Source organism: Oncorhynchus kisutch, linkage group LG14 (assembly GCF_002021735.2).
Source record: "Oncorhynchus kisutch isolate 150728-3 linkage group LG14, Okis_V2, whole genome shotgun sequence".
In the NCBI taxonomy this organism is placed as follows: Eukaryota; Metazoa; Chordata; class Actinopteri; order Salmoniformes; family Salmonidae; genus Oncorhynchus; species Oncorhynchus kisutch.
In genome coordinates, this window is record NC_034187.2 from 21,836,661 (window position 1) to 21,850,558 (window position 13,898).

At 46.0% G+C, this 13,898-nt stretch overlaps 1 protein-coding gene across 3 annotated transcripts in view; it reads left to right on the forward strand.

Annotated features, from left to right (window-relative positions):
- The window catches only part of LOC109904182 (homeobox protein Meis2), a 130,104-nt gene extending 116,616 nt beyond the window's left edge, over positions 1–13,488 (forward strand). For 2 of the 3 annotated variants that reach the window (XM_031788021.1, XM_031788020.1), the window contains exons 10-13: positions 4,995–5,053; positions 6,963–7,073; positions 7,608–7,706; positions 11,690–13,488. In XM_031788021.1, coding sequence (XP_031643881.1) covers positions 4,995–5,053; positions 6,963–7,073; positions 7,608–7,666 — 229 coding nt within the window. In that variant the 3' untranslated portion in view covers positions 7,667–7,706; positions 11,690–13,488. The remainder of the gene's footprint in view (positions 1–4,994; positions 5,054–6,962; positions 7,074–7,607; positions 7,707–11,689) is intronic. The other variant, XM_031788022.1, reaches the window with a different exon arrangement.
- The last annotated feature ends 410 nt before the right edge of the window (positions 13,489–13,898 follow it).

The window sequence follows — 13,898 nt, forward strand, 5'->3', positions numbered from 1 at the left end:
CCCCCCTTCCACACATGGACACATCCCTTCATCCCTGCCTGCCTGCCTGCCATCCATCCCTTCCCTCCTCCCTCCATCAATGCCATCCATCCATCGCTTCACTCCTCCATCCATCCATCCCTGCCTGCCTGCCATCCATCCATCCATCTATCCATCCATCCATCCATCCATCCATCCATCCATCCATCCATCCATCCATCCATCCCTCCTGTCCCTCCTGTCCCTCCTCCCTCATCCCTGCCTGCCATCCATCCCTTCCCTCCCTCTCCTTCCCTCCCTGCCTGCCATCCATCCCTTCCCTTCTCCCTCCATCCCTGCCTACCATCCATCCCTTCACTCCTCCCTCCATCCCCGCCTGCCTACCATCCATCCCTTCACTCCTCCCTCCCTCCCTCCCTGCCTGCCATCCATCCCTTCACTCCTCCCTCCCTGCCTACCATCCATCCCTTCACTCCTCCCTCCCTGCCTGCCATCCATCCCTTCCCTCCTCCCTCCATCCCTTCCTGCCTGCCTGCCATCCATCCCTTCACGCTTCCCTCCCTCCCTGCCTACCATCCATCCCTTCACTCCTCCCTCCCTCCCTGCCTGCCATCCATCCCTTCACTCCTCCCTCCCTCCCTGCCTGCCATCCATCCCTTCACTCCTCCCTCCCTCCCTGCCTACCATCCATCCCTTCACTCCTCCCTCCCTCCCTGCCTACCATCCATCCCTTCACTCCTCCCTCCCTCCCTGCCTACCATCCATCCCTTCACTCCTCCCTCCCTCCCTGCCTGCCATCCATCCCTTCACTCCTCCCTCCATCTCCGGAGAATTCCTGCTGGTGTTGTTTGAAGCACACACCATTAGCAGCTCATAAGAGGAGAGAAAACAGTGTTATCAGGGCTGGCTCTGATAATCTCAATTGGCTTTACTCAACCTGATAAAAGGTGCTCTGGGTCTTCGGTCGGTCAGCAACCCCCTCCCTCCCCGCTGCCCCTACCAACCGCCTTACTTTGGCCACTTGTTCAGAGAATAAAAACAGAACCATGTGTGTGTTTGTGTGTGGGGAGGGGGGGGGGGGGTCAATCTTGGCAGCGGCCCTGACGGAAAGTAATAGAAAATCTATATGCACTCAGTTGCCAGTTTTAAGGTACACCCATTTAGTACCGAGTCGGACCCAGCCTTTGCCTCCAGACCTGCCTGAATTCTTTGGGTCTTGGATTCTATTCTCAGATACGCTGTTACATTCAAACGTTACTCAATTGGTATCGAGGGACCTATGATTGTTGCACCGTTCTCGGCAAACACTAGACACCGTTTCTGAGGTACTGGAACCGGTGCGCCAGGCACCGACGGGAATGGGTAAAACGACAATCGTTTAGCCGGTTCTATCGTTCAATTGAAGTAACTGAATGCCTCGATGCCTGTCTGCCTGCTATATAGCAAGCCACGGCCACGTGACTCACTGTCTGTAGGAGCTAACCATTTTCATGAACGGGGGGGGGTGTATGTTTGTGTATGCATACTGAGTGTATGTTTGTGCATGCTGCTGTGAAGAACTGTTTTCCCTACTCAAATGACCATGTTGGAGTAGCATAACAGTTGAGTGTAGACAGCAACCAGATAGGAAAATAGTTTTGTGTATAGCTATGCAATACCTTTCATAAGAAGTACAAATGAGCAACCGTTTAGTTGGATAAGATCAAAACGTGTTCTAAATAGATCAGTAACTCAAACACGCTGTTCCATGTGCACTTTGTTATTCCTGGGGCTCTGTCTTCCTGTCACTGATCCAGGATGGGAATATTTAGCACCTGCAAGAAACATTCCTGATATTAAGTGCTTATGGTTATGTCCCAGAATAGGTAAGAATCCACATGGTTATAATTTCCAAACCATGTGTGCCATCTTGGGAGAAAGAAAAAAAGAGAGAGCAGGACATATATTTTTGGCAGGCCTTTTTCTGTGGGCCTTGTTCTATGGGCCTTGATCTATGAGCCTTGCTCTGTGTGAGCCTTGCTCTGTGGGCCTTGATCTGTGGGCCTTGATCTGTGAGCCTTGCTCTGTGGGCCTTGATCTGTGGGCCTTGATCTGTGAGCCTTGCTCTGTGAGCCTTGCTCTGTGGGCCTTGCTCTGTGGGCCTTGCTCTGTGGGCCTTGCTCTGTGGGCCTTGCTCTGTGGGCCTTGATCTGTGAGAGCCTTGCTCTGTGTGAGCCTTGCTCTGTGAGCCTGCCCAGAGCGAGCGCGATAGCAGGAATTTCTGCTTTGTTTACTTACTCACCTGGTGTAGATGCTGGAAGCCTGACTCTTTCCAAAGTACTGCAGGTGTAGTGACACTTCTGACAGTAAAGGTAGACGATGGACAGCCAAAGATGCTCTTTTATATCCCTCTAACTCTTAGTGTGTTTATTTTAATTTTAATATTTATTTTTTATTTTTTATTTATTTAACCTTTATTTAACCAGGTAGGCTAGTTGAGAACAAGTTCTCATTTACAACTGCGACCTGGCCAAGATAAAGCATAGCAGTGTGAACAGACAGCAACACAGAGTTACACATGGAGTAAACAATTAACAAGTCAATAACACAGTAGAAAAAAAAGGGGGAGTCTATATACTATATACTATGTACAGCTGCAGCGATCGGTTAGCTGCTCAGATAGCAGATGTTTAAAGTTGGTGAGGGAGATAAAAGTCTCCAAAGTCTTCAACGATTTTTGCAATTCGTTCCAGTCACAGGCAGCAGAGAACTGGAAGGAAAGGCTGCCAAATGAGGTGTTGGCTTTAGGGATGATCAGTGAGATACACCTGCTACGGGTGGGTGTTGCCATCGTGACCAGTGAACTGAGATAAGGCGGAGTTTTACCTAGCATGGACTTGTAGATGACCTGGAGCCAGTGGGTCTGGCGACGAATATGTAGCGAGGGCCAGCCGACTAGAGCATACAGGTCGCAGTGGTATAAGGTGCTTTAGTAACAAAGCGGATGGCACTGTGATAAACTGCATCCAGTTTGCTGAGTAGAGTATTGGAAGCCATTTTGTAGATGACATCGCCGAAGTCGAGGATCGGTAGGATAGTCAATTTTACTAGGGTAAGTTTGGCGGCGTGAGTGAAGGAGGCTTTGTTGCGAAATAGAAAGCCAATTCTAGATTTGATTTTGGATTGGAGATGTTTGATATGAGTCTGGAAGGAGAGTTTACAGTCTAGCCAGACACCTAGGTACTTATAGATGTCCACATATTCTAGGTCGGAACCATCCAGGGTGGTGATGCTAGTCGGGCGTGCGGGTGCAGGCAGCGAACGGTTGAAAAGCATGCATTTGGTTTTACTAGCGTTTAAGAGCAGTTGGAGGCCACGGAAGGAGTGTTGTGTGTGAGCCACAGACAGTTTAAACTGGTATTTACGATAGGTCCAAAAACAAAACCTCTCTTCACTAGATCACACACCACAGTCCCAAATCAACATTGATATGATCTGCCTAACTTTTCCTCTCTCTTTTCCCATGTAGGCGTTAGTCTGTCATTCCTCTGTCTGGGGCCAGCAGTACAGCCTATCTGCCCTCTGGGTGCACCCTCGCAAATAAGCTTGCCTCCATCTCTTTTCCCAACCGTGCGTTTTGTCCATTTACCAATGTCACTTTGAGCGGGCAGATTACGGCCGTTTACGTTAATAGGTGAAGGTAAAGGCAGGTATCAGGGGTTCATGGGGGATTAGGAACTCAAATTGGTTCCAGAACCTTCCCTTTTTTCCATCTCCATTTCCCTCTCCATGTTCCAAAAAAGTTACCTTTCTCTCTTTTTTATTCTTTGAAAAGGGGCTCCATGCTGGAATCACCCCATGATGATTTGAAACCTTCCTCTAATATCAACCACATGTGGGTACCTTTAGCACTAGCGAGCTCACTCCTCTCTGACTTCTTAGTATGAGAGAGAGAGAGAGATAGAGATAGGGAGGTACTAGAGCTCACAATTTTTTATTTTTTTATTTAACCTTTATTTAACTAGGCAAATAATTGGGCCAACTGTGGGCCAACTGTGCGCTGCCCTATGGAACTCCCAATCACGGCCAGTTGTGATACAGCCTAGATGGAGATGACCAGTATAGGTAAAGCTGGCCCAGTCTGGGGTAGTGAAGCCAGCTTGGCTTTGACACAGCCCTGGGTCACTGCGTCCCATTTGGGACTTTAAGAGGTTGCCCCTGGCTGGCAGTCACCTTCAGATGACCCCTTGGTCTTTACAGTGGAAAGTGGCGGGAGCAGAGAGGAGAGTCGGGGAGGACTGCACAGGGAAGGCTTTGTGGAACTGCACTTATTCACCGCTGTGGCGGTGATAAAACTTCACACAGCCTAATTGATGGGCTTGCTGACATAACAATACCTTGTGAAAGAGCCGAGTGGCCATGTCTGGTCCTCATTTATAGACAGCTGGACGGGGAGCACAACCCCCCGCAATGAAAAGAGAGAGAGAGAGAGAGAGAGAGAGTTGGGGGGGGGGGGCAAATGAAGCGAACCATTTGTATGTTGCCCCTTGCGAACGTATATTATTTTGAATTTCTAATGAGTGATAACACGCGAGGAATAACATGTTTATAGGGTGCGCGTGTGTGTTAATGTGTGTGCGTGAGTGCATGTGTGTGAGAGAGAGTTGTGACATAGCCTACTGCGTGGTCTAGTTTCTCAGTGGCATGGCTGCTTCACCATAGCACACACTTAATGCCTGTGGAATGCTTTCCCGGTCTCCATAGCAACCACATGTAATCAAAAGCTTTATTAAACAAGGGAAATAGATCATAAGGGGCATTAAAAGAAAACCTTGTTGGGTTTCCAAGTCTGCTCACAATCACCCTTTTGTTGTTGCTGTATCTGTCTTGATTGGCTCTCCAAGAGCCAGTGGCTAATGTTGTTACTAAGTCATGCAAAACTGTGTTGTTGTGCTGCGGTTTCCGATGAACTCTCCTGTTGGTGAATGCTGTGTGATTGAAAGTGTTTTTCTCTTTTCTTCTCTCTTCTCTCCCAGGTTCATTAATGCCAGGAGAAGAATAGTACAGCCCATGATTGACCAGTCAAATCGAGCAGGTAAGTCTACTCTACACATCTTTACCACTTTTTCCAGAAACACCAGCTCTTCCACTTAATGTACTGGCATACACATCATGCCTCCTAGCCTGGATTTGTAAGGGAGAATCCCCAGCCCCTCTACTACCACCAAACACACACACACACACACACACCACACCCTATCTTCTTATTTTCTCAATGGGAAGTGTATCTGTTAGTTGATTGCCTGTAATTGCCGATATCCTAATCTAACACTGAGAGGTGCTTTAGCAGCATGTTCTCTCTCTGTGAATTGCTAATTGGGCACAAGAGAAGCTCCAGGAATGCTTGGAGCATTTTGGGATCTACTTTGTGTTTTTTAACTCACTCAATTCCCAAGTGTCAGTCCTCTGGCTGTTGCTGCTCGGTATTCACTTAGCCCAGATTTGAAATATCAAGGGTCCTATATGTGATTGTATTGAACGTCATCATTTCAATTGAGTAATTGTGGGCGATTAATTCATTCTGGTCATGAAAAACTACCTAACAGATGAAAATGAGTTTAATATGATCCATTGATCTCTGATTTCTGTCTGGACGCCCTACGTAGGGAGAGATTTTGTATTTATTATGGATCCCCATTAGCTGCTGCCAAGGCGCAGCTACTCTTCCTGGGGTCTGGCAAAATTAAGGCAATTTTAAAAACATTACAATGTGTGGCATTACAGTTTCACAACACACTAAGTGTGTGCCCTCAGGCCCATACTCCACCACCACATATCTACAACACAAAATCAATTTCCATTCCTCTGAAAAGGATTAAGGAAGGGTTCATATTGCAAATTGATCAGCCATTGATTTTCCATATCTACAATGGTCAGACGACAAAAAGCACTGAAAGATTAAGTCATAAACATGCCACTCTAGAATCGAGCAAAGAATCCGGACAGGAATTTATGTAGCCACCCTAGGCCGTATCGACTGTAACATTACTAAGGAAAAACGCCACATAATTTGTCTTTGAGGGAGAAAAGCTTTTTGTTCATTAGCTCGCTCCAAATCTAGAGAGAGCCCCACAAATTGGGGAGGAGATTGTGCAAATTAAATTAACCAATTATTGAAATGAGACGCGCCTTTCCGAATCTCAGTACAATTATTGTGGTTTGCTGGGAATATTTGAGAGAGAGGAGAGAAGAGAGAGACAGAGAGTGTGTGTTTAGAGTGTGGCAATCAGTAATCTCTCTGAAGACAGCATGACTAAAAGCTTCCCCTAATCTTCAATTTGACAGATTATTCCAGATTAGGCTGTTTAGTCCAGGAATATGCTGTTTGCTACAGACTCCACAATACTCTTACTGAATAGGGCTAATGATATGGCACTATGACCTAATACTGTGGACAGTATTATCATGCTTGAATAATATTTTTATATGAATCTTATTTGTAAATAATGATCATGATCAGTGTTTTCAGCTTCGCTGTACTCAGGAGATTTGAACTCATTTGAATTTGCAGGGGTAGATAATGACAATTGCAGGGGGGTAAATAGTGATGTTTTTGCCAATGATGTCCCATAACGTGTCTCTGACCATGAAATAACATCCCTGTTGCTTTGGGAATGGCTGGTGATGGTCTTGACAGAAAATCCTGATCTCGTCAAACTGCTTGCTTCCTTTTCTCAGTTAGAGAGCAGTGCATTACCCCTTCTTTTGTCTAATGTTAAAGTGTGTGTGTGTGTGTGCGTGTGCGTGTGCGTGTGCGTGCGCGTGCGTGTGCGTGTGTGTGTGTGTGTGTGTACTCATACTGTATGTGTTTGCATGCCATGCATCAGTCATGGTGGACATAATGTGTTGCAGTATGTTTGGGCCGGAGCTGGGACAGTAAGCTGATTGTGTGGTTTGTCTTCTCTCTCCCCCCCCCTTCGTGTCCATGTTTTGACTACAATCAGGTTTTCTTCTTGATCCTTCAGTGAGTCAAGGAGCAGCATACAGTCCGGAGGGCCAGCCAATGGGCAGCTTTGTACTGGACGGCCAGCAGCACATGGGGATCCGACCAGCTGGTAAGGCCCCCCCTCCATCCTCCTCCTGTCCTGCATACTGTATACTAGTCACTGTGCTGTGTATGTTTACAGTCACCAATGCACCCCTATGACTGTATGACTACTGACAGCAACACACTCCAACCCCTCTAGCCCTGGAAATGTCACACCAGCACTGACTACTGTGCTGTACATGGCAGCATCATCAACCCAATACTAACCAATGTCACAAAACTACTGATGATATCACTGCATCATAATAATGTTCACTTACTCAGTCAACTCCACCCTCCTCTCTCAACTCCCTTAGGTATCACTATTTACCTCCATTTGCTTGTCTCTCTTTTCACCAATCTCTAGAAAATGACACAAATCTTTGTAACGAACGGGGAGATTTGTGGAGACTAACATTTTTAGACACTTTACTACTGCACCTTCTCTTCTTCTTCCTCTCTGTAACCAATCCATCCTTCTACCTACCAGGGTATCTATCTGCTCTGACCTGTCTGCCATTCCACCTTTGACCTTCTGCTGACTGTGTTTTTCCTCTTCTAGGCCCTATGAGTGGAATGGGGATGAATATGGGCATGGATGGGCAATGGCACTACATGTAACCTCCATCTTGTAAAGCAAAACGCAAAGAAAAAGGGGGAAGTAAGTACAACTGGGCTTTATTTCTCAAACCTCTGGGCTTGTGGTTTTAACCCACAAACCCCCTTACTTCACCACAATCCCCCTCCCATCCCCACCCTAATTTTACAACAACCTCCCCCACAGCAACCCCCTTGACAACCAGTGAGTGTGGTTGGTGTAGCATGGTGCTTTAAGGGGCGGAAGGGGGGTAAGGAAGGGGGGTTAGCTAGCTACTGAAAGATGAATAGAAGGACTGGGAATAGTGGGAGTTGCCGCCATGCCGTGAAGCTTTCTCCTGTTGGTCCCTGGGAGAGAGAGGGGGGACTTGTGGCGCCAGCCCAGACAACAGAAGAACAACCAGCACAACCAACAACCAAGGTCTTGATAGCATGGCATGTACCGACACCACACATTCATTTATCCCAACAGGGCCATCTCTCTCCCCATCTCTGACAGCCAATGCAAATGTTGGACATTTAGGGAAAAATAACATCTCCAGAGGCAGGGTCTGACGGGGAGAAATTAAACAGGCTCCAGTGAAGCGATAAAGAAGGAGAAGTGAAACTGTCCTCTGAGTGACATAAATCTGTCTTGGGAACGATTGATGCCCAAATTATCTTATATGCAAAGACGGGAGCGCCGCAGTACATTACGGTCCTCGGGCGAGATATACGAGCCGTGGGTGACATGGCCGATCCTTCACTGGGGGGTGGGGTTGGCAAGTAGGGGAGCGAGGGGAGTGAGGGGAGGGGACCTGTGTGTTTTGATTATTTTTTACTGGAGGGGGCATTGACTAGCCCCGTCATGAGACACACAGAGACAGAGCAAAGAGAGACACAGAGATACATTTAAAGGACCCGAGACTCTCTCACACACAGACACACACACACACACACACTGTCTGATTAATCCTGGCCATTCCGCCTCCCACTAGTGCCAGAGCGCTGACATTTGAAAAATCAAGATGTATCACATCCCAACGGCGGCGGGGCAGAAGAGATTTTATTTAACACCCAAACTCCTTTGCCCAGTGAGGCACAATATAATGACACTTACCTTGATTAAAAGAACCCTTTATATGTAAATGGAGCCTGGAATTTCCGAAGAGTCACCAAAGCCATTCTATTGGCAAAGCCCATTTCTCTCCTCTTTTTTCTCCCTCCCTCTCTCATCTCATCCCCTCCTGTCTTTGCTAATGGCGTCAGGGATTTAAAAAAACTTTGGGAAGCAATGTTCCCTAAAACAGACACAGAGACAACATTTGCTCAGCTTGGCTAATTCTTAATATAGGCTATATAATTTTGAGACTATTCAATTACATAACATATTTTATGCTTCATGACCAATTACATTAATAGCTTAATACAGAGGAATATTATCATCTTCTGATTTGATTACGCCGCCAAACAATATGGTATATTTGGTACTTAATTATCTCCAGCCATTGAGCAGGCCTGCTCTACCAGAACAGGACAGAACTGAACAGAATGGGAAGAAAGATAAAGAGAGAGGGATAAGGAGAGAGGACAGAGAGAATGTGGGGAGAGGAGAGGAGAGAGAGAGAGTGGGGGAGAGGAGAGGAGAGAGAGAGGAGAGAGGGATAGAGAGAGAGAGGAAGGGATAGAAAGAGAGAGAGAGAGAGACCAGTCTCACCATTATTGTCTTCAGATGATTTGACCACTCCTGTTAATAAAGGGGACCCACAGATCTACTTAACAGAATGACTGCAGCTTACAAGACTGGAGATTACCGTCTTACAGTGTCAAAAACATCTGTTGGGCCTTTTAACAGGAGCCGCTCCAGGTTATATGGAGGTGAGGGCACCCCTCGCATACCCCTCACATACCCCTCGCCTCACACCTCAGCCCTGCCCAGCCCAACCCAGCATGTCCAGATTGAATTACTTATTTTATGACCCCGTAGTGAGGTTTTAAGAGAACACTGCGACAAACTTGTGAATTTCCAATTAACTAGACGTGGATAGTAGGAGGGTAGTGAGTATTAGAAAATGGCACCTTGCTTTCAGCCAATGAGATTGGTCATTAATTTTGGCCTCTGCTGTCCTGTTTTCTCCCTCGCTACCTCCTCAACTTGCTGGGCTCTGCTCTGTCATTTCTTAATTGCGGTGTACTAAGGTGGAGGAATGTGGAGAGTGAGCATGCCTGGTGACCTTGCGGCGACCACTCTCCTTCACCCCTCCCTCCCAAGCAGCGTTAATCCCCCAAGGGTTCACATTACAAAGCAGGGCTATCCAGGCCCCACTGGCTCCAGCACCAGAAGTATCCCACCCCAGACCCACACCTGCTCTCCCCTGCTTCTCTCCAGGGTCCAGGACTTTGGGCCAGGCCTGTTCCCATACTCCAGTCCCAGGCCACAGGGCCCCCCACCACCACTACCTTCTCCCTGGTCTGCAGACAACAAACACACCTCTGAATAACCAAACAGAAGCACCACTGAGCAGGCTTCTGTTTCCACCAACCAGGCACAGAGTGAGGGGATGCCAACATGCTGGGGTCTCCACACACATCAACACAGGGCCCTACTCTCCGTACCAAGGGGTATCACATCAACACAGGGCCCTACTCTCCATACCAAGGGGTATCACATCAGCACAGGGCCCTACTCTCCGTACCAAGGGGTATCACATCAGCACAGGGCCCTACTCTCCGGTCCAAGGGGTATCACACCAGCACAGGGTCCTACTCTCCGTACCAAGGGGTATCACATCAGCACAGGGCCCTACTCTCCGTACCAAGGGGTATCACATCAGCACAGGGCCCTACTCTCCGTACCAAGGGGTATCACATCAGCACAGGGCCCTACTCTCCGGTCCAAGGGGTATCACATCAGCACAGGGTCCTACTCTCCGTACCAAGGGGTATCACATCAGCACAGGGCCCTACTCTCCGTACCAAGGGGTATCACATCAGCACAGGGCCCTACTCTCCGTACCAAGGGGTATCACATCAGCACAGGGCCCTACTCTCCATACCAAGGGGTATCACATCAGCACAGGGCCCTACTCTCCGTACCAAGGGGTATCACATCAGCACAGGGTCCTACTCTCCGTACCAAGGGGTATCACATCAGCACAGGGCCCTACTCTCCGTACCAAGGGGTATCACATCAGCACAGGGTCCTACTCTCCGTACCAAGGGGTATCACATCAGCACAGGGTCCTACTCTCCGTACCAAGGGGTATCACTTCAGCATATTCCTCCCTCTCCTCCCTACCTCCTTTTTCTCCCTCCCTCTCTTCCACTCTACATTCTCTCTCCCTCCTTTTATCTCTCTGTTGGCTATGTTTCTTGCTGTCTCTGTGCTTTAGCTGTTGTTGTCATTATACTTTTCCAAGATCAGCACTTTGTTTTGGTTAAAAGTGCCTCTTATTGGAGGGGAAATGCAAAGCCTTGAATGCTATTCTTAGACTGGCGTGTTGTTATAGTTAAATGGCTCTAAATTATTTAATAACTTCTTTAATGGGTTTTAAATCAAACATGTTCACAGTAGTGCGTCCCCCTGAGAAAACGCCTCTATTCGGGTTGTCACTACATTCAGTGGGGGAATTGACTCTTCTGCCTGTAAAAATATTAGAGTTGCTAACAGCAGTATGGCAGCTAGCTTCACATCCTCCAGGACGATTGTGTCTGGTTGGTTGGAAATCACTTTCCAACCTGAGAACTGACCATGATTCTATTGACATTGTAACAGACTCTCAATCACCTAAAATATAGTGATAAAATTGCTTTTTTAGCTCCTAAAACAACATTTCGGAAGTAGCTTTGGACTTTTGGGGCATGTGTAATCCTAAATGTAGTTAGTATGTTATTTGACTTAATTTTTACACCACAAAATGAGCTCACTTTACACAAGGTATAAATGAATGTTTTATTTTATGTCAGAGTCACGAAATGTGGAATTCAGTAGTACATTTTGTAATACTTTTCCATTCAAGTGAGTTCTTGTTTTTAACCCTCCCTCTCTCTCTCTCTCTCTGATCTCAGGGCTTCAAGGCATGCCAGGGGAGTACGTACCTCAGAGTGGTCCTATGGGCATGAGCATGGCCCCGCAAAGTTACACCCCTCCTCATCAGATGACCCCTCACCCCACCCAGGTTCGACACGGACCCTCCCTCCACCACTAACTGCCCGGCCCCCATCACCTTCATCACACCCACCATCCCCATCACTCAGCCATGCTGATGCACGGAGGACCCCCCTCTCAACCAGGAATCACCATGTCTGCACATAGCCCCCGCCACCCCCCGCTGAGCCCCATTGACCCCAGCGCTGGAGGACAAGGCCTGGACATCCACGCCCAATTGTATAAGGGAACTTTACTACCACAATGACGTCAACATCATCAACAACAACAGCAGCAGCTACTAAGAGAAAAAAACATCAACAACAACAACCCTACAACAAAGCTATTTTCAGAAAACATTTCAGAATAAAAGCGCAAAGCCCTTTGACCGGAATTAGACATTAAAAACAGAATTCCAGATGAGCTGTGATGATTCTTTCCTTTTTTCTTTTTTTTTTACTTGTCAATTTTGTTACTTTCATCCAAATGGAGGACCAAGCTGACATGAACACTTTGTCTTGGGCTTTTGTTAAAGATCAACAGAAGATGTTCTGACAACGGACACGTGCAAACACGGACACGCACACAACTCAAGACACACACATACAAACACAGTACCCACTCTCTCCAGTGACACGTTCAACTAATTTTCAAATGAAATCACTCTCGAAAATTGAGAGAAAAAAAGAGAAGAATAGATTCCCAAGAGTTATAACTACTGTAGTATAAAAATTACAGAAACGAAGTTAAAACGTGTGCATTTTTCGTTGATCACTCAATTTATGTTTCCTGAGCTAGTTATAAAATTAAAGGTTAAGCCTTTCTCTCACACTGTGTGTGCTCCTTCCTGGAGGAGAAACTGTCTCGGTGGTGCAGCAGCACTAGAAAACAGAAAAGATGGAACATCTCAACAACGGACTCCCATTCGCTCCCAACCAGAGCAACAGGCAGAACAGGCGCTGTCCCCCATAGAGAACAGGGCATGATGGGAAAAGGCTGCTAAATGACACCTGATCTCTCCAGAAGATTCAGTTTAAAAATGTTTCATGCCCCTAGTTTTTTTGGTTCATGAATGAATGTTGCCCTGTAGGTATATAAACAAAAGTTATTAGTTTGAATTGCCCAAGCACTGGATTGTGTTGGTTTTATACATTTTTATTTTATTTTATTTTTTTGTATCCTGGACTCTCATTGACAGAGCCTATTGAAGGAAGCTAGTGGAAAAGCAGCATCCTACTCTGCTTCTTTGCCTCTGGATCAACATACTTGCCATATGGACAATACTGACACAATGCTGGATTCTTTGGCACTGGGAGAAACAATTGATGGTTGATGCACCAAAAAACATAAAAAAGACAAAAAGACAAAAAAAGATCTTAAATTATGAACTCAAAGCTTTGGGAAAAAGCTGAGAGAATATTGCAACAAACTTCGTACAGAGTTCAGTCTATTAATTGTTTCATGTTAGATATTCTATGTGTTTACCTCAATTGAAAAAGAATGTTTTTGCTAGTTTCAGATCTGCTGTGGCATTGATATTGTATGTCTATGAATTCCTTCCTTTTTCAGCACGTGTTCCTCACTAGATGATACAATGCCATCTCCCTTAAGCTTTGTCAAAAATACATTATTAAATACTTGTATGAGGACTGTGACGTAATGTTTAAAAGGTGTTCAGTCACAAATGCTGTAATAAATATTTCATTTTTGATTTTTGTTAGATTTGTGTGTGCTGTGTGTTACGAACACAACTAAGAGTAATTAAGCCTACATAGTAATGGGTTTATATTTATTATAGGTCGTATATTATTATTATTATTATTGCAAAGTTATCATGGTGATAGTTCTGACAGAAAATGGTTAACAAAGTTTGGCTAAATAGCTATATCAATATTAGGGTAATGCTATAAAAAGCATGATTGTTCATTCAAAGACAGTGCATTTCTACACACTTAGGTTACCTTACCCGGTAAAGTTTATAGTTGCAAAACCCCCAAGGGAGTGGTGCCACTTTAGTGGAATGAAGAACGAAAAGCAATCTGGCAACCTGTTGCAACAAAAGAAATTAATCATTTCAAATGTATTTTAAATCTATGTTTTAATTATATTTGCAATGGTTTGCTTTGTCAG